The sequence below is a fragment of the Agelaius phoeniceus genome, chromosome 9 (genome assembly GCF_051311805.1).
Source record: "Agelaius phoeniceus isolate bAgePho1 chromosome 9, bAgePho1.hap1, whole genome shotgun sequence".
Taxonomy (NCBI): Eukaryota; Metazoa; Chordata; class Aves; order Passeriformes; family Icteridae; genus Agelaius; species Agelaius phoeniceus.
This window is the reverse complement of record NC_135273.1, coordinates 13376516-13398425: the sequence shown is the minus strand read 5'-3', so window position 1 is coordinate 13398425 and position 21910 is coordinate 13376516. Positions and strand designations below refer to the sequence as shown.

Genomic DNA, 21910 nt, shown 5'->3' with positions numbered 1-21910 from the left:
GCCTAGTCACATGAGTTGAGCAGCTAAGGACTGCTTGCCTGTCAAGATTCATTATTATGGTAAAATTTTAAAGATTGCAGCCACTTAGAATACTATTTTCAGGACTAGTAGTGAGCACAACTACTTTGCTGCTTATTTTTAGTTTTCCTCAACAGTAAGGCTCAGCAATGCATACAGTGACTACTGCTGTCTCCCTCCAAGCTGCAGCCTCAACGAAGCCATCGGTTACAAGCAACAAGGGACTGCCTGCCTTGCTCAAGTTATCTTAGGTATGAGCTTCCACAGGCAGACTAATTCAAATCTATTTTTGTAAATTACAGATTGTGTTAAATATACATGAAGGAAAATATGGAACAGTTGCTTTTACTGCACAACATGAGTTATTTCCCATTACAAGTTCCCTCCGAGAAAACGATAAATTTTAAAATCTGCCAATTAGTGGCAGTGACTACTGATGATTCTGTATTCCAGTCAAGCAGTAGTATTTGCTGAGTACTGCAAAGGGTAGAACAATATTCCAGGAAAATCAAGGGACCATGATACCTGACAATAACAAGTTGAATGATGCAGTGATTAGACCAAGCTCACTCTTCCTTTTAGAAGGATGCAGGCTGTATCACTGCATCAGCCAGAAGGATTAAATCTTTACATGTATGTAAGACTGTCAATACCTGAAGTACGGTTCAGGGCAATAATTTGACAACTTTTGTCTAAGAGAGAGTGATCAGAAAAGTAAACATAAATAAATTCTTCCTAGAAAACAAAGTCTTCAACCCCACAAATGCTCAAACATCTTTTCTCTTCCATTTCTTAAATCATACAACTCCCTAAGGACCATTCAATTTGTCCTAATAAAACAAAGCGGGTATGACAGCTCTCTAAAACTGTATGTGGATAAACATCAAAAATGGAACAAGAACTATTAAAACAAAAGGAAGAAACAAGGAACCAGTGGTACAATCTCTCCATGAATGAACTAACTTGGAAACTCTAGCTGGGGATTTCCAGTTATTAGAACAACTGGGTTCTGGAAAAATCTTCTGATGGAAACAGTGGAAAAAAAGACTGCAGACCAGACCTTAAACTGACTGTAAGATGAAACTCAGTAAGTTCACTAAAGGGACAAAGTAGTATCTACTAGACACTGGAAAGTAGTAGTATCTACAAGAGGCTGGAACCAGTGACCTGCAAGGTTCCAGAAGGTGGAATTGTAGAGTCATGGAGGTTGGAAAATACCTCCAAGATCATCAAGTCTATATGTTAACATTGCCAAGTCCACCACTAAACTGAATGCCACATATACAAGCCTTTGAATACCTCCAGGTCTGTGACTCAGCTTCCCTGGGCAGGCTTCCAGTGCTCCATAAAACTTTCAGTGAAAAATGTTTTTATAATAGCCAATCTAAACCTTCCCTGCACAACTCAAGGCCAATTCCTCTTGTCCTGTTGCTTGTTACTTGGGAGAAGAGGGTGACTCTCACTGTTTTACACCCTCCTCTCAGGCAGCTGTAGCGAACAATAAGGTGCCCCTGAGCCTCCTTTTCTCCAGGCCAAACACCCCCAGCTCCCTCAGCCTCTCCTCACAGACCCTTCACCAGATCTGCTGCCCTTCTCTGGACTCACTCCAGCACCTCAATATTTTTCTTGTAGTAAGGGGTCCAAAACTTGGAATTTGAGGTGCAACCTCACCAGTTCTGAGCACAGGGGGATGATCAGTGTCCTGGTCCTGCCAGCCACACTACTTCTGATACAAGCCAGGATACCATTGGCCTTCTTGGCCACCTGGGCAACTGCTGGCTCATGATCAGCTGCTGTTGACCAGCACCCACAGGTCCTTTTCTACTGGGCAGTTTTCAGCCATGCTGCCCCAGCCTGCAGCTCTGTGTGGGGTTGTTGTGATCCAAGTGCAGGACCTGGCACTTCACTTTCCTGATTCTCATAGTTGGCCGTGGTACATTGACCCAGCCAGTCACAGATCCAGAGATCCCTCTGCAGAGCCTTCCTACCTTCAAGCAGACCAACACTCCACCCAATTAGGTGTCATCTGGAAATTTACTGAGGGTAACTCGATCCCCTTATCCATATTAATAAAGATACTAAACAGAACTGGCCCCAATACTGAGCCCTGGGGAGCATTACTGGTAACTGGTGACCAGCTGCATCTGACTCCATTCACCACCACTCTTTGGGCTTGGCCAGTTTCTCCAGGAGAATGCTGCAGGACATGACATCAAAGGATTTACTAAGTCTAGGTAGACACATTCACAGCCTTTCCCTTACCACAGATCAGGTTGGACAAGCAGGACTTGTCCCTCACAGCCCACACTGACTGGAGCTGATCACCTGTTTGTCCCATATGTGCCCCATGATGGCACTGGAGATGATCTGTTCCATGACCTTCCCCAGCACCAAGGTCAGACTTGGTGCCTGTAGTTCCCTGGATCCTCCTTCCAGCCCTTCTGGTGTAACAAGGCTGATAATGTCTTGTTCTGCAAGAGACATTCATCATTCAGAGCAAACCTGAAAAGGCACAGATGCAAACTTGCTGATTGGCAGCTGAGCAAACTGACTTTGAATGAGTAGAGAACATTGATGGGACTGTACACTCCACTTTGTTAATACACAAAGATGGGGCTTCATTCCTCTCCCATGAATGTCTGGAAGAGCTGTTAATTTTCAGCCTGGCAAGTGCCCAGTGAGCTCGAGCCTATCTGAGATTTATGAAATGTACAACCTACACCTTTCCACCATGTGCTGAACTGCTGAGTTGCACATGACACACAGGAACAGTACCTATTCTGGTGAGGTTTTATCCATCAATCTTGCCTCCAGGAAACTCCCAGGTAACTTCAAATTGCCCTGAGGCCATATTCACTGTGCTTGTCACTGGTTTCACAGGATATCCCTCATGGTGCCTGATACATTTATAATAAATGTATTACATGGGAACAGAGAATATCTCTTTTCATACCTTCACTGCCTCCAGGTAATCTCTCACAGGACCTGGGACAAATCTTTAAGTTCTTCACTCATGTGATGTCTGGATGTCAGATGAAGACCCTGATGTGAGAAATGCAAGTGACCTTAGAGTCCCTGATATGGAGGCACTTCTACTGGAGGAGTTGCCTTCAAGTCACTTACTGGGAAGATCAGGCCAAGATCTGCTGGGCAGCAAGATGCTGCACCTATGAACTCCATTTTCTCCAGGGCCAATTGTCTATTGTTTCTACGATTACAAGAAAAGTTACATGGTTTATTGTTGCTGTCTTGTGCCTTTAACTGATCAGTTATGTGGGTATAGACTGCAGTGGCTATCTGAAAACTCCTGAGATTGCAAAGAGCAAAAACTCAGACTCAGGTGCCAGCTGGATCCCAGTATGACTCCAAATCAACTCTTCCAACCAACAAAACCTCTCCTGACAGTTGATAGTGATTTACTTTGAAAGAATAGAGATAGAGGCAAGTGTCTGACCTCCTCACAAACTATTTATGTTGAGTCACTTGAGGTCCTACGTAAGATGAAAAGTTCTTTAGTGCAGTATCAGGAAACTCTGAAAGAAAATGTGTCTCCACCTGAGGACAGGATTTGAAGTGCGTTGATCTGATTTTTCATATTTGAAGGGGTTCCACCTGTCAGTACTTGACCCAAAGACGCTACTATGGTAACAAATGCCCAGAAATAAAGGTAATTACATATTTGGAAGTAAACTGAGGCCAAGACATCAGGTTGTCCTATGAGAACTGCTTTACTCTATTAAGCATTACTGTAGGATACGAGACTGCAGAATCAACAGTGATGCTCCCATTTCCCAACTGATAACTTATCTATGCAATGCATAAATTCACATTTCTCTGACCCACCTTCATAGGAACTGCAAGATATATTTCAGGAACTAGTACTTTAAAGTATGCATTAATTTCATTAGTACAGCTAAGGTCTTATAATCTCTTCAAAGACAAATTACATTCTGGAACAGTTTATAAGTGACTGTTTAGCTAACAAAAACTGTTTTTCTTAACAAAAACAGTTTAGCTAACAAAAAAACCTTAATAAGCAAACTTACGAAGTTATTTCTCTTAAAATAAATGTTATCCTTGTGTTTTAAGGTAATTAATAAAATGAATTTAACATACTTACATTTTATAGAACAGATACTATGTTTGACTACCCAAGAAACAAAATTACTATGTATCACACATTGACTCATACTGCTTATATGAGAAGGGACAGTTAAAATCAAGTGAAAATTTTGAATCTCAAATTTTAAAGTGTTTCACCTATAATAAATACTACTGCATTAAGAAAAGAAGGATTTCTGTGGAAGAGTATTACTATATGTAAAAGAGTATAAAGAAGAGCATTACTAATGTAGGTACAAAAACCATACAAAACCTTTTGATATATGAAATTTGCTGTTACTTTTCAACATGCAAAAGTCAGGCTAAATTGAGTCTGAAAATTGTAATTCTGTTTAACACAGTTTTTATAGAAAATTTTAAAAAGAGAGGAATTTAAAAAAATGTTGCTGATATTCTGTCAACAGCTAGTAGACAGTTTGCTAGCCCTCAGAGAGCAAAGAAAGAAATTGTAATTTGATTAAGTCAAACATAGACCTAACCAAGAATTTCAACACTGATAAAAACATACTCTTGCAAAACCCAGCCAAGAGCTAGAATGAATTATTTTACTAGGTTAAAAAAGAATTAATATTGGCTCTACGTTCATTTTAACATATATACAAACATTAACAATCCCAAGGCTGCCTATTAGTTCACAAATGGCATATTTACAGTATTTATGATATTATACCCCATGTTGGGACATCACATTACAGAGTCACGGTGGTAAGCTCCATACTTAAGGTGGATTCTGCAACACATTGCATCTTTCCAGTTATTCTCCTGCAGTATGATTACTTTGGGGCAAGAATTTACCACTTGGTTTCCGCCCACAGGGGAATCTCTTTGGAAGCTGAAAAACTGATTTAAGCAGCTGTGGAATAATTTACTGGGTCTTGAGTTTTATTAAAGGAGAACAAAAGGTGCTGAGAGCTTTTGGTGTTTTATGCCACAAGAATGTTTGGCTTAGTAACTGTCCACTTTCTCTTTGACTTTCCCCTTGCCTCCCACAAGGATCATATTTGACTGCCATTAGAATGCAACCATTGGTAAGTGCATCTTTCCCAAGATGTATGCCTAACACAGCCCTTAAAAAATGTACATGGTCCTGGGGTGAGAGAAGATGCCACAAGAACAGAGCCCAAATCAACATGAGGTGTATATGAACAAAAATAGTGTTTAAATACAAAAAATGCTTCAACTGATACCACATTTCTAGATTCCCAAAAGTCAAAGGAGGAAATGTTAAGCAGCATTATCCTTCTACAGATGAAAGAACTGAGACAGAAAAGGAGACTATGGCAAAGATAAAAGATATCTCAAAATCTGGTGCTATAATTCCTAATCAAATATTCCTCCTGTGAGACCTCATTGCTTACTACAAATAAACTATTTCCTTCCTAAATTTCAGTTGTTAAAATAACTTTTGAACTTCTCTGCAAAAAAGGGATGCTGTGAGTCCAACACTCACTCCACGAAACACTGGAAGGATTAATTAAGGTTTGTGAAGCACTGAAAGTGTAGGGGAAACCCCCAGGAGGCAGTCCCTATTTCCATATTCTGACCAGGACTTGAAAGGCATGCAATAAATACAGCCTGGGGCACAGAACAAGCAATACGAATAAAATAAAATATTGAACAGCTGTTTGTTAAGTGAATACAGTTCATCCCACACACCAAATTTTTTTTCTGCCTTAGGCTGCAGGGAGTGGGAGGCTGAAATAAAATGTTACTTTGAAGGGTTAAATAGTGAAAAAGTTATAGAAAATTGGAACTGTTTTGTACAAACGAAAATATTAAGACAACCTTTACAGGCAGAACTGCAAGCCCCCCTCATTATTGTATTAGAAATCCAACTGGTTAGATAGTACAAAAAGCCTGTGTTTTACCAGGTTAACTTCTGTGTGGAGATGCAGTGTCTTTCAGCTTATAAAAGCTATGTGGACACCACCAAACTCATACCAAGCCCTCATTTTATAAAGATTTTACAAAACTCGGAATATCCCAAATACTACAGTAAGCAATGATGGTGAGATCTGCCTGGAACTGAACCCCAAAGGAGCCCAGCTCACCCACAGCAGCTCTCCTCCCCAGCTCAGTGCTGCCTACCCAAAGCAGGCAGCACGAAGCTGCCGGTGGGAGTGAGCTCAGAACTCACCCAACCAGCCTGCTCGGCTCACTGCGTGCAGGGCGCCGGCGTTTGCCTCCTCCTGCAAACTGACAAGAGTTTATTTGCTGTTCAGCATCACAAAGTGGAATACCTCAAAGTAAAGAGAGTCTGTGTTCTGACTGGAAAAATGAAAGGAAAGCAGCACAGCTGCTGTGCACAGTGTGATGGAGCCTCACTCTTCCACCACTACAACTTCTTCAGGTATTACGGGGAAGGAGAAAAGAATTGTCTGAAAACAACAATACAGAGAGCAAGGAAGGAAAAACAGGAATTGTGGCAATCAGAAGGAGCTGCGTTCCCACTGCAAACATAAATATTATTTTCTAACATTTCTTATTTTCCTTTCCAGAAATTGCTCTGTAATATCACTTCCCCCCCCACATTATTTTTCTCCCTTTACAAAAATAAAGATTTTCCTAAGACTGGTATTCAGAACTGACAGCCATTAACTCCAGTATCTGTTTTTAGAATGCACTTGAGAAAACTGTGATTTTCTCAAACCACCAGGAAAAAAAATCAAGTCAATTTTAGCAATTACAACAGTCAAATATTTTTAATTACAATATCTTGTTGTTAAGTGAATAAACAAAAAAATACTGGGGCAAAAAAACCACATTGGAAAAAAAAAACAACAAAAAGAAGCATTAGGAAATCAACCCAGTATTTGATGTCTCCTCTTTTTTTGCTGCTGAAAGCCACATGGCACACAGTATTTTTAACTGAGGAGTCTTGTTTCAAATATATGCTGAGGAATCTTATTTCAAACATATACTAAATAAGGAGAGGAGTATTAAAACAGGCAGTCCCTTACTCTAATTTTATCCATCTCCCTCCTCTTCTTTCCTTGATGCAGTGAAACTTTAACACCAAACCCTGTCTCTCTCTCTCTCTCTCTCTCTCTCTTTTTTGTAAACAGTGATCAACATTTTCCTAAATGACCCCTGAAACGACCTACTTCGAAACTACTCATTAGTAACAGCCACGTTTGCAATATTAACCTGGATGTGGCTGTTTATTAAGATCTTTTAAGGGGGTTAGAATGAAGACACACTGCTGGTGTACAGGGAGCACAGAAGGGGTAATTTAAAACCCATGTTTTTCCTCCCCCTCGCCGAAAACATGCCCAACATTGTGCAGCTGTGCTGCCAGCTTCATCACTCCCTCCATCTCCACTCTTGCTAATTAAAAGGTTGATCACAGAACAATGCTCTTCTCATTAATTTCAGCTTTCTGATTGGGCAGGATTCCCACTCGCTCCGCCTGATCTTTTCCACACTGCTGAAGTTAATGTGACAGGAGCCCGAAGATGGATTACCCGCTGCCATATTGCCCATCACCTCCAATCAGCAGCTATCGGGGTAAACTGATTGTTCTAATTTGCTCTCATTATTTTTACAATATCAGGAGAAAATAACGCACACAGCTCACTGTCAAAGCCGTGAAAATCAGCCATTAGTTAAACCCAGACACTGAGTGGCTTTATTAGAAGCACTGCAGTTTATTGATTCAGCTTCGGTAAACTAAGATAATACCTGTCCTCTTTAAACACACTTTTTAAGGTGCACTTATGTAGCAAGAAAATATTTATTAGGATACTTTTGGAAATGCTCACTGTCTCAGCCTGTTATCTTGATACGCTGGCAGACAACAAAGATTAAGAACAATGGAAGCTTGACTTCCACATAAAGAAGGGCAAAATATGCAGCATTATCTGCACGGCAGCCTGCGTGCACGTCTCAGCTACTCTTCTATAGTTTAAATAAAAATCATCTCAGGACTAGTATGGCAGGTGAATATGTAAATACACCCCATAATCACACAAAACACAGTACTACCGTAAAGGAAGACACGGTACAGGCATGATTGTATGAGCTGTATGTACAAGGTCAGTGATTTAGTATTGGGTTTGGTTTTCTGTTGTTTTTTTTTTGGCTAAGCAAAAGAACCTGCATAGCCCAGCGTCAAAACACAGGGTCTGAGAGTAGCAGAAGGTCCAAATAAGAGAAACTCTTTTGTATGGCTGGGAGCTACTTTTTACCCTACGCAAAGGCATTATGCTGCCACAATTTGGGAACACATTCAGAAATGTCACTCCACACTAAAGCCTCACAGGATCCCAGAGCTAAGAAATGAATAAAGTATTGTTAGCAGTATGAAGTCAGAAATTTCTACACCACAACAGTGTTTAGAAAATGTGTTTTGAAAATTCTGGACCTCTGACTGCCTCTATGTTGTATATAAAGGGTCCTACATTATTTTGCCTGCTGCCTATCTGCATCTTAGCAAAGGGAAATGCTAAATAATGGGATTAACAGAAATATGATACCTTAAATCTTGCTAAACATAAACCCTTAACTGGTGTCTACGATGCTCTAACTGGCAACGTACTCCAAGAGTGACAGCCAGAGCACAGCAGACTGATTTTACTTTTAAATAATATCTAAATTAGATTAGTTCTTTGTGTAGATCTGCATGAACCAGAGGGGACATTCATCATTGTGCCAAAAAAGTTAAATTCACTGGGGTACGCTCAAAGTGAATGGTTCTAGACCTACGTTTTATCTCTCAGATGCATCATCAAGATGCTGTGCCAATATGCATGAAGCCAGCTAGGAGCTGCAAGAAAGACAACGGGAGAGTAACTGGATAGTAGAAAAGGTTTAATTTTTTCCTTTGTCGATTATGAATTGCTTGGGATAGGATCTGTGGTTTCTCTGTCTTGTAAGCACAGAGCATCCCTTTCAAGATTTGAGCTTCTTTTTTAATATTTAAATGGCTAATATATGAAGAAGGGTATTCTCCTCCCCCCCCCCGCTCCAAACCAGATGTAATTCTAGTTCCCCCTCCTCCCTCTGATGTAATTTAAAATGCTACAATTTCCATTACTGCTTTTTAATATTTTTAAATCCTCATCAGCTAGGGCCGTGCGTTTGGGGTTTGATTTTTCCTCCCTCCTAGAAAAGCCACCTCCCAGCTTTGTTTGGCATCTCTTTTGACCCTTGCTAATGGTGTTCTCTTGGAGGGGCGTGCCACGCTTTTCCTCTTAAAATTCCTGCACTGAAAGACTGCACCACACCACACTCCACAAAACGTGCTGATGGCACAAATTACAAGCCCCCAGCCGAACACTCCAGCCCCCACCATTCGGGCAGATTTATGTGGGCTCTTGCCGACGTTATTACAAGTCAGAGTTTATTGGGAAATTGTTACATTATGCGGAGTGTCTAACAAATTGCTTATGCTGCTATAATTGGATTACAACAGCCGCTTGCTCCCACCGGTAAGATTAGGCAAGTAGGACTCCTGCCGATCTCTGAGCGTTAGCAGTAATTTTATTTGCCTTGCCTCTCTCTTTCCTAACAACATGCCTCTTTCCCTGCCAGCTGTCTGCTGAAAAGGCACAGGCTTGTTCCTTGGCCCTAACAATGCAATTACAGCCCTGCAGATCGCACTGTTTGTGCATTAAGTACAGAGCCAAAACGAGGCGAATTGATCGTTTGACTTTTGGAGGAGCCATGTGATCTCTGCGTGCGGGTGATCCGGCATGCACCACTGGGCAGTGCTGCAGTGCGCGCCTCGCCATGAACCCGCTCCTCGCCGCCTCCCTCCTCTGCCCGCTCCCAACAGCAAAGATGCTGGAGCCCACCCCACCTTAGTCCCTCTCAGGCTACAAAAACAGCCTCATTTTTGGGTGCTCTCTTACTAGGCTGAACTCAGAACTCACTCAGCCTTCTGAAATGTGATACTTGGCCACATCAGTGGCTTCCCTGCAGTGGGCTACACTAGGAAACTGCTATTACAGCATTTCATACCACAAGCTTTAGCAGAAGAATTGGGCATATTTTCAAACAACTTTTTTAATTCTTGTATTTGAAAAATACTAAAAATACATCTAATGTCATGCATTCTGTACCATCTGAGGGTCCTGTCACTGCAGCACTCTTAAAAAGCAATGCTTCCCATGTCTGCCACCATTTATCACCAAAGCCACAGATGACTTGGATCCCAAATTGTTTCATATTTCCAGCGTGAAGGATCCTAAAGTACTTTGTAAATGCAAGTCCAGTTTGGTTGTAACACTTATCCTGGTCAACACTTCTTACAAGCTTGATGCAATGATCTGGAATGAAGACCTCAAGACTGTAATTCTTTATGCAGAGTACCCATCACCAAACCAGCAAACACACAGCAAGGAACAACAGCATGTGATCCTACACTTAATATTGTCGCAGAGGAATTCTGACTAAGGATGCCAGGTCAAGTTCTACATTTTACAAGACTTCCATTACATCTTCACTGTCTGTACACTGAGGGGATTCCAATATGGTTTCACTTAGAAGAGATCCCTGGAGTTCTCCAGCTCAGCCTCTTGCTCAAAGCAGGGTGCTGTATGAGGTCAGATCAAGGAACTCACGGCTTCATTTAGCCTGGTCTTGTAAAACTCCAAGGATGGAGGCTGCAGACCTTCCACAAATAACCTGCTCCAGCTTGACTGTCATCACCACAAGAAAACTCTTCCTTGACACCCCTCAAACATGAGATGATCTGTGGAGGGACCTTCCAGTATTTATTGAACTCAATCTGAAATGTAATGCAATTTGCTCTATCAAGATTCCAAACCATGGGGTCCAAAGTGTAGAAACATCTCCATTGAGTTGACCAAATTTTGAAAAAAATTCTTCATATCAAGATTTTGCCTATCCCCTGCCTGACCATCCTTACTGCAGAGCTTGGAGAACTGATCTCCATAATATGCTTAAGAGACCCTCAGCTACAAAGCAATGTATGAGTTAGCTTTTATATTGCTATTTCTTCAAAGTCTCTGTTGCATTTAAAAAAACCCCAAGTGTAATTCTTTTTTAATTTGTGGTTTCATTGACATGCAAAGTCATTTTGGGTGGTAAGAGAAGCAGAAATGACAACCACTCCACAATGTTTGCGTAACTGAAGACTAAAGAAGCCTGTTTACACATAGTTTAACACTCAAAAGAAACTCTGAACAGCTGAAATGCCTTATAAATAGCTCAGACCCAGAGGAAGTGCAAACGTCTGCATTGTGAATTGTAGATCTTAATTACAGACAATGGCTGGTACAGCAAGTAGCACAGAAAAAAAAAGTGAAACAGTTGCACTGTTCATGGTTGGCAATAATTCTTCAGGAAAATATTTACTATCAATCAGTTATGAGAAAAGGGACTCTGCGCTCATAAAACAGCACGTTGCTTCTCATACCAGGACCATTTTGCTTCAGCATAATCTGAATTTAAACAGCTTGTTTCCTGCGGATATAATTTTGGAAATAAATAAAACAAGTCTATCAAAATCTGGAGAATGTGTATGGTGGGGTGGAGTGGGGGGAGCAGGAATATCACATTTCTTTCTCCATCATTTGCAAAGAGGTTATTAGACCAAGATAAAGCTAAAGCATAAAGGTTGTCTTGACCTAAAAAAAGATAGATTAACTAGCAAGGAAGATAAAAGTAGTCGTATTTGTGACAGGAAAATCATCATTAAGGGCAAAGCTTTTAGATAAAACTCCAATGCCATTTTCTATTTCTTCTGCCTGAGAATTCCCTTTCAAAGCACCTTTTGCATGTTAAGTACTCCCAGCAACGTCCCTGCAATGCCTGCCATTCACACAATTCTCATTACAGAGAGAATACCTCCAACAGAAGGGTAAAATGACATGCTTACATCTCTATCAGCCAGTGGCTGAGGTGGTGTTTATCCAGTTTGCAACAACCTCAGACTGCTGTCCCTCCCAGAGAAAGGTATATCCAAGACACAGTAGAGGACACTTTATTGAGGGATTTAGGGCTGGAAGCACATCCACTGACAGTCCTTCTGCATCATTACACAGAAGCTTCTTATTCTTAACATACCTTCTTATTAAACAGCAGAAGAAATATTTCAAAACTGAATGTTGCTAGTTGAATAATATTTGTTCATGATTAAATTGCTATCATTTCAATCTGAAGGACTGGAAAGCCTTCAAAAGCACTAGAAAACTGCATTATCTGAAGATGCACAGACTCAGTGGTATATCACAGCAGAACTCTGAGCTGGTAGTGCTATTCATGCAAAGTAAATGCAGACACACACTCTGGAAAAAAAGAGCCATCAATCTGTGACATAAAGGGACTTGAGAGTACAAGAGGGACATCTTCAGATCAATTTGTCCTACTGCCAACTGGAACATCCAGCCTGGAACCCTAAACGCTTCTTTATTAAAGAGTGCTTGTGGCTGCTCCTTTAAATTCATATAAAAATTCCAGACTTAATGTTATTATTGTGCAGACAATGTTTGTTCTAAAAATTCAAAAGTAGTGATGCAGAAAGAACTGACAAAGGAAAGAAGATTTCAATTACCAGCTACTTCCACCACTCCTTGCTTTAGCTGAATCACCCTTGAATGTAAATGTGTAGCTACAGCTAAATAATAAGATGCATCTTTGAAAGGAAATTTCACATAGCATGCTGGAAGTGCCAAGGCCTGTTCTGTGTTACCAGAATTAAGCACACTAGAGCTCTGTCCCACCTTTAGAAGTATGATGAACAGCAAAGATTCCCTGAAAGACAGAAAATGCTTAAAAGACCCTGAGAAGTCCCTTAGTTTGCCAGGACCTTAAAAAGCAAGACCAGTTATCACTGGTAGGACCAGTTATGTGAGTAGCAAGCAGTGCTTGGTCTGAAACAAAAGTCTGATTTTTCAAGGGTGGCATGCGTGACTATATTTTTCTTCTTCCAATTTTACTTAGATCATGGTAGAGGCAGAGAACCTCTCCCAGCTGCTGCTGCTGGGTCCAGAACTAAGTAGAAACCTGGGGATGCTGTATGCCATTTTGAAGGTGTCTCATCAGTGCTGTCTCTTGCAGGGATGTCACAGGGTGCCTGTCTCTGGCACAAGTAGGAAAGAATTCAAAGTGCAAAATGAAACTGAGAACACTCCTTTGTACAGGAGATACAGATGAACTGGAACCAACTGCAGGAATTAACAAACAGTAAGACCTATCTAATGAATGGAGGAAATGGGTATTGACTGCAGAGCTCTGAGATCAGCTATACAATCTCCCGTTGGGAAAGGAAAGAGCACTTGGAATCAAAAGGGTATTTCTAGGATCCAGGGTGATGCAAAATCTAACAAACTTGAAGCAAACAGCAGAACTCAGACCTAACACACCACATAAAGGTGTGAAAAGGCAAGACCTCTGTTTAAAAACAGAACTGTATACAATCCATCCAAGCAAATACTCAGCCAAGGAGACTGGAGACACACCAGAGCATCCCTCACCCCACATCAAACAGAAAGTGTGAAGGCCACTACAGAAAGACTTCCTGGGTCCAGAACAGAAGAGAAACTTGTTTGCACACCCAGGAGCATCAAAAGAATCCTAGTGACATACCAGATGCCAGGGGACTTTTAACTATGTCCCTCTCTAATTGAGGATGAAGCACCATTATCTGCCTGAAGATACTGGCTTACAAAATATGGAACAAACAATAGGAACAGATGCTCATTTGGCCAGATTTCAATAAGCCTCATTAAAATCAAACACCCTGTCCTTGGAGCCCAGGTTCATGCTACATTTCTACCTTATTTAAGCACCTAGCACCAATTCCTGAGGAAGTTGTCCACTTCTGGTTGCACACCAGTAGTATCATTAAAAGAAACCCTCTTGCAGAGATTTTTTGGTATTTAAAGAAACGATAAGAAGGAGTTTCTATATATATGCCTGTGTGTGTATACACACACATGAAAAAACACAATTAGAGATTGCATTTCCTTTTAAAAGACATTAGCTTGAATATACATCAGATTTGTTGACCGCTCAAAGGCAATGGGCAAAAAGATGCCAAAAAATAACGGAAAAACTCAGGCACATGCAAGAGAAATGATGTCACAGATCACACATATGAAATCTATGCATCACAATGTATAATTTTTAATTTAAGATCCCAGCTATTCAGTCAAAACATGCACACACTTGAAACAATTTCTAATGCTCCTTGTTTGTTTTTACCCAAACAGGTCCAAGTCCTATCAATGGAGTTTCAGAGGACAAATACCAGAAAAGAAGGGCTAAGAACAAGACACAAAGATTCACCAAAATATTATATTCTAGCTTTATTTTAAAATGTCTGAATAAAACCAGTTAATTCATAGTTTTGCAAAAGGCTCTGAGCACCTGGCTGCAGAGTCAGCATAACACTGTACACCAAACCAGACAGACAAGGCTTCCTAACAAACACAAACTTCCTTGACTGATCAAAATACTGTGGCCCTATGCTGCTTTCCACACCTGAATATGTGTATCTGTTTTTTCCCCCTCTATTTTAGGAAAATGCCAGTTGTTAGGTTGGTAGTCTACACTGGATGTCCTGCACAGAAGCACTTGTTCACAAGAGAGTTTAACAAATGGGCAATGCTCCAGTCTGAGAGAAGACATCTCAATATTGATACGTGTGGGCGCAAAGGAACTGCATTTCATGAACAAACTTTGAACAAACTTTTAGAAATGTCAAGCACACCATCAGCAAATGCCATTAATACAGTCTTAAAAGAGCACAATTATCTTTTCTGAAAGCAGGTGCAGAATCAGAAATTTAGTTTCAGAAAAAACATTGTATCTTGCAGGCTGACTGACACATCTGACAAGCAGCTGATATTGCAGACAGTGGATCCCAGTCAGGGCTGATACTGCACTGCAGAATCAGAAAAAATAAATAAAGATTTTCAAAGTAACCCTTCCTGTGTTTCACTGAATGTTAAAAAAAAAAATTGAACCCCCTACATTTGGAAAATTGCTGCAGATAATGAAAACTGCAGCACCTTCCAGTATTCACCTCCCTGACAAAACATTTTAAAGTCTGAGGCTAGAAAATACATCAGTCATGGAGGATAAAACTCGCTGTGTGCATGTGGTCGGAGAAAGCCTCTGGACTCCCTAAATCCCATTTAAGCCCTTCACCTAGGGAACATTTAAGAGTTGTGCCATTTGCCTATGCCATCACTGAACCATCTGCATTTAGATAGCTGGATTTATAAATGCTTTGAAACTTCTGGAATTTGAAAGACAAGCTTTCTTAGAAGCAACTTCATTTGGTTTGTAGATAGGAAGGCAAAGGAAAGGAGTACAACAGCCAGGCAAGCAAGTAATAGAGGAATTATACCCCCAGAAAAGTCCTTATGCTTTTTTATAGAAATATATATATATATGTACACATGTATGTGCATGTATGTATGCATACATATATGTATGTTTATATATGGTTTTCCATACCTATATGATGGCAGACTGTCCAAGAGTATATATACACATATACTGCCCTACAGCATATAGAGACATGATACTTCAAAAACATACACTTTTTTATCTCCAGGCTGATGTCTCAAATTCATCCTCAACAGCATGAAACAAGTTTTGCTGTTCCTGCCTTGAATCTTACCCACACCTCCACACCTCTCACCACAAACCTGCTGAAAACATAACTTTGGGAGAGCTTATTAGTAAGTACATGAAGTTGTTAAAGTATGTGCTTTTATTTAAAAGAGGCACCACCTAAATTGGCAGTACTTCTTGCACACCCTTGCTCCTTAGTGAGACAATCAGGTCAAACAGGATACTGTAGAGCAGATGGGGTTGAATGGGTTTACTCCCTGAGCTTGCTGTGAGCTGCTTTATGGCACTGGAACAGTGCTCTATGATGAGACAACTCAGCCAGAGTTGCTCTGCTTAAAGAGTTTCACCTAGTCTGTATCATAAAGCACCTTAGGAAGTGGCAAGAGCAGTCATGTTAAGAAGGGAAGTGCCAGTATCAAACTTTGTACCAGGACTGGTAGCTTCTCTCAGAAGTGCTTCTCCAGTGGAAGGTAACTGGCATGTCAAGCACAGTTTATGAGAGCTAAGCCACCTGCAACCATCATTACAAACTTCTATGGTAGCCAATTCCCTGACAAGAGTCAAAAGAAATGGGACATCCAAATTTCACCAGCAAAACCTCAGCAAAGATTTCGCTGGGAAATTATCTTAAAGGTCAGTACAAAAGTGGCCCCTGAAGGGACAAGGCACCTTCAACAACCAATCAAAGTATGAAAGAAATGGACTTCAAAAAGATCAAGGAATAATAACTGAAAGAGAAAACAGGCTTTTGAGTGGTCAGGTTTGTGGTGACAGAGGAGCCACAAAATGCCAGCTGGTTTCAGTAACAGATGGCTGCATGCACTGATCTGTCCTGCATGCCCATTCTGAACTTCCTTTCAGTGGAAATACAAAGCTTACACAAGACTAAACGCATCTTTCATGCAGCCTTTCCACACATCATCATGGTTCAAATGTCCTCCATTCATAAACAGACCAAGCTGTACATTTTTACTCTAGTTATGCTGAATTCTAAGAAAAGAGGGTGGCTAATGGCACCTCATCTTTTCCAATCACATCTACCTTAATTGTCAAGAAATTACTTTTCTGTGACAGGCTAATAAATTAATTTTCTTACCAGTCTGACTGCAATATCTCCCTTGCCCCTTTCCTTTAAATACAGTGTTCACTGTATTTAAATTGAAAAGTCTTTTTGCACCTCCCTTCTGGTAGCTAAGAAAGGGAACCATGATACACAGAGCTCTCATGCAGTATTTCTAATATATATCTGGACATTTGTCATTTGAAGTTGCCACAGCTAATTACATGGCTGGCATAGGTCATCCCACTGGAAAAGCCTATTACTTGTATGGCAGAATGAACCCTTCAATCCCACATAGCTCAGGACTCAAGTAATCATTTCCAGCAGAGAAAAACAGCAAAACAGAATCCTACACTGAAGGACAGAAAAGCCTACCCAAAATACTTACTCTTTGTTTAAATATTTTTTCCTAAGCGTAATATTTAACAAGAACTTTTCCTTGACTAACAATAAACAATTTGCTAAGAATCCCTCAAAACCAAAGCCATTCTCTTACTTACTTTGGCCACACAATTTTCAGTCTTCATAGCAGTGCTTCCTAGACATACTGTTTCCTGGTTTAAGCACAGTCTGGCACAGCTGTTGTAGGTCTGCAGAAAGATTAAAATGGTTATGCATAGAAGAACACAATTTTCTTTCAGGCACCACATTTTTGGCACAGGAACCTACACTAACTCTACGACTCTACAACATTTCCTTTTTCTAAGAAGTAAATGTTTCAAACCAAAATAAACTAGTTTATAGGAAAGTCTATGTTCAGGGCATGCATGTTCTCTGAGAAGCCATGTACAATTTTACAGTACGGAAATACAAAGATTTTTCTTCTCTGTTCCTTTGAAAATGGGGAAAAAATCTCATCTCAATTTTCGTTCTTTCACGAAATGCTGCATAATGGAATAATTAAAGCAAGGTGATTTCTACACACTGGTTATCAGAGAGTACATCAAATGTGAATAAATATCTGACTTTATCAGAATATAAAATGTAAAATACACAGGACACAAGGAAGGTTATAATCAGAAGGGAGCAAATGCAGACATTTCATTGCTGTATTTAATCTTCTCACTTACATAAAGCTTTCAAAATTTTTTTAAAGTAGAATGTCTTTTTTTCTTTAACGCTGTCCTGCCCAAGTGATGCCCAGTTGGGGCTGCAGACTCTTCAGAGTCTTTGCAGAGCACATCACTTGTGGTCTCTCACTCTTTTGAGGGAAGTGTATGAAAAATACTTACAAAATGGGCTTAAAATAATTTGGTTTACTTGGCTGTTTTAACTAGTATGCCTGAAGAACTCAAAAGCTTCTAACTGAGGCTCTTCTCCTCACCCCCAGCACCTTTGCATCTAAGACCTTCAGTATGGGATTAATACACGAGCCACCATTTACAGAAAAATGCTCTCATGCAAAAATGGCAGCTCAAAAGCAAGCACCAACTTAATTTGTTTCAAGAATAGAAAGTGGACCACAGAGAAGATGCTGCCACCTCAAAAAGCTGTGTGGGGAAACCTCAAGAAAGATGCTGAAAAATAATGAAATTAAACTTGTTACAAAGACATTTTCAAGAGCACTAAGTAAAGCATACTAACATTCATTATATTTTAAGATTGCCTTTATGGGAGGATGCACAAAGACTTGTAGTGAGCTGCCTGTCAGTTATCTCCCTGTAATACTCACTGGCAATCTCTGGAGATGGTTTTTTTAGGGCTTGCTACGATTTCCATTTGCTTGATTTGAAATGACTTCAACCCCAAACCTGCTATAGGTTACAAAACCTGTGGACAACACTGGCATGATAAGGGCTCGTAAACTTCTCCCTCTGCCCTAAAGCTCCATCACCAGAGCCAGATTCCCTCAGTGCCAAGAAACAAAAAACAATCTCCCTCTATTGCCCCTCTGCCAGAGGCCTGACTCTGTGCAAAATGCTGTCAGCAGCAACAAAGACTGGGAGAGGGGCACATGGCAAAGGATGTCAGAGGCAAGGATGCAAAGAGATTAAAAGGGGTTTACATTGAGCAATAGGAGATGTGTCCACAAAGCCAATGTTCCCAACAGCCCCCAGCTCAGGTAAACACCAACTGATGGGCACTGAGTGTTCACAATCAGCTTATAACATCCACCTAAGTTCTTATGATCCCCATGAAACATTCCTTACTGCACACCATGGGAAATCAGTATACTGGCTTCGGTGGATCTGTACTGGACCAGCACAGTACAAACATTCTTGGAGAAATTAAGGAAATCAGTCCTTTACACTCTATCTATTTACAGAGCCCCTTTAAAGTTCACCATGAAACAGAAACAAAAGAGAGCACAGAAGCCCTATCTTCTCCATTGCTTTAGCATTCATGTTTTATTTCTCAGCTAGCTCTCTAACCAGAAAACAACCAGTGACAGACAGGAATGCAAAATATTCTGGCTCCAGCAGTTCTCCTCACATGTCACAACATTGATATCTGCTTTGACTAGCAGCCAGCAAGCAATTTCTGTCTCTAGACCCAGAAGGAGAAACTCAAAAATTCAAACACATGAATTCTTTCAAGGTGCTGTGCAGATGAACAAAGTGCATCTTTCAGCAGGAGAGGCTCAGATTGAAACTGGATTAGGCCACAAGCAAACAGAAGTCTGATTGCCTCTTGCAAATATTTGCCAACATCATAAAACCATCACCCTGGTATGCATAAAACTTTCTCCTCAGAAGAAAGATCAGAACGGTATAGACTGCTATAAACTGGGGCTTAGATATAGCACCCCAACTGATAGACAAAAAGTTGATACCATCTGCTTTGCACTGACATTCAGACAATACCATGCAAACTTCATTTTACAGGCATGGTATTAGTTAAATTCAACCAGATTGCGAAGGGGAAAATCCATGAAGAGTTGGTAAGATTCTTTGTTCAGTTTTCACATTTGTGTAATTTAACCCATTTATTGTAAATCTGATTTTTTTCACTTGCAATTTAACTCCTAGAATTCCATATGCAGTATTTCTGCACAACTTGTCTGTTACACACTGTAAGTTTTATGAGAAGCCCTGATTGAGGAAAGCTACTACTAACTCCACTTTGCAGATCAAAAGCTCAGCCACATAAACATTTACTGAAAGCAACAAGAAGTCTGTGGCTCTGTGAACTGAACCATGAACTCAAATCTTGTCAGTCTTTTTCCTCCCAAGACAGGTATGCACAAACCTTGGTTGCATGCCAGCTTTTTAAAAGCTGGGCTTACAACAGGCTTTCTCCACATTTACAGATGGGAAAGAGCAGACAATCCAAACACAAAATGTGAAATACTAAATACTAAACCTAGAGATTTGGGATCAGCATTTTCTGAGAATGAAAGAAGTGCACTGTGCACTATTCAAAACTTACATACACGTCAGAATGCAAATACAAATAATTATTCTAGTAAATTGCTTAGTTTTGATTACTTTCACCCACACATTACATTTCCAGTAACAGTACCAACTGAACAGTACCAACTGAACTTCCAGCATAACTTGTTTGTCAAATCCCACAATACCAGGACTACTGACATTTGACAGAACTAGTATAGCATAAATTTAAAGAGGATAAAATGAAACACTTCTTCACACAGTTGGCAGTGAACTTCTGGTGTTTCCTGCCCCAGGACATTGTGCAGAGAAACATCATCAGAAGTGGAAAAAGGGACTAACCGAACTCATGGACAGCAGCTCCACAGATATTCAGCACAGATATCTTCCAGACATCCCTAGTGCAACAGCAGTAGATGCTGCAGGGACAGGAGGGCAATGGGGCACCAAAGAGGCCAGACTTCCTTGCTCCCACTCAACTCCAGCACTTTCCACTGACAGTGCTGGAGTTGGCAGTGGATGAGCTGACTCTGTCTGACTGATCTGGGCATTCTCATGCTATCAGTACACCACTCTGCCCTTTGAGAACATGCCAAGGAACTCCTCCTTCCTCCTTCTTCCCAACCTTTTCAACCATAGAAGGAGAGAAGAACATGCTTTTACAGTAAGAGCCAACTTTTACACAGTAATTTTATTACATAAGGATTTATGTATGTCCCAAATTACCAGATGACCATTTAGTCCTTCAGCAGCTCTTTGTTTCTCAGTAGAAGTAAAAGGGAAAAAGGGAAAATTAAGAAGAGTATATATTGTGGATTCAACACATCAGGATGCATATTTGAGAATAAAACATAAAGTACTCTTCAGTTTGACATACAATACTATTTTTTCAAAGTTACAACGTTCTTCTTATTTTCAAATTCTCACAGAAGAATGCCTTATTAGCCTTGTGGCATGAATAAAGAGGGCAAAGAAGATTCTCACACATGTTCTACAGTATGTTTTAAAGAGTTGAAAGCAAACCACAGCAAAGCTAGTTCTCTCATAAAGTCCAGAGGAAAAAGAGGTAATGTCACTCTACTTGACAGGTCTCAACAGAAATGTACTGCCAATGTTACAAAGAAGCTGCATCTGGCTCATGAGGCCAGGTCATAAGAAGCTTGGAGAATATATTGTCAAGGCAGTACTACATGGTAGTCTCCAAATGCTTTTTGGTAGTCTCCAAATGCTTTTTGCAGGCAGCAGTTACTGGCTACTGAGAGACACAAAATGGCTGCTGGACACGGAGATTTGGTTTCACTGATATTGCTCGTACGCTAATCGTTATTGTGAACAGGTCAGTGAATAGACTAGTGAATTCTGAAAGCAGAATTAATGTCATATCATCAAGTAATAATGCAGAGCACTTCATGTTAGGTGAAACACTTGATGGTGTCTAATGCTACAGAGCAGCATAAGAGTACCTCCTTCCATTTGTTCCAATGCCCATGGGAACACTGACTCACCTGGAAGAAAAGCAGGAAAATCAAAGCCAAAACTAAGCCTTAGAGAAGGATATTTCTCAAGTTCGCCTTTAAAGCTTGACCCTTTTACATATCTCATCTAATCTACTCCAAAACTGTTCAAGTTTCTCCTCACCTTTCATCAAAATAAGAGGTTTCTTCATCAAGGAAAAGTATTCTGAAATGGTAGCCTGGTTCAACGCTACAGGCAGATAGCTTTGCGTCGGAGTGCTTTAATATGTTTTTATATTGCATATAAAGCATGCAAACATAAACCAGTTTGTTGAAAACTACCCTCTTTGTGGAAGCTGGCTGTAATTCTGAAC

General features: G+C 40.4%; 1 protein-coding gene across 11 annotated transcripts in view; it reads right to left on the bottom strand.

Annotated features, from left to right (window-relative positions):
* BTRC (beta-transducin repeat containing E3 ubiquitin protein ligase) overlaps positions 1-21910 on the bottom strand; it is a 121117-nt gene that overhangs the window by 42729 nt on the left and 56478 nt on the right. For 8 of the 11 annotated variants that reach the window (XM_077182956.1, XM_077182961.1, XM_077182954.1 and 5 more), the window contains one exon: positions 17251-17340. The exons of the other annotated variants lie outside the window; for them this stretch is intronic. In XM_077182956.1, coding sequence (XP_077039071.1) covers positions 17251-17340 — 90 coding nt within the window. The remainder of the gene's footprint in view (positions 1-17250; positions 17341-21910) is intronic. 11 annotated transcript variants of the gene reach the window in all.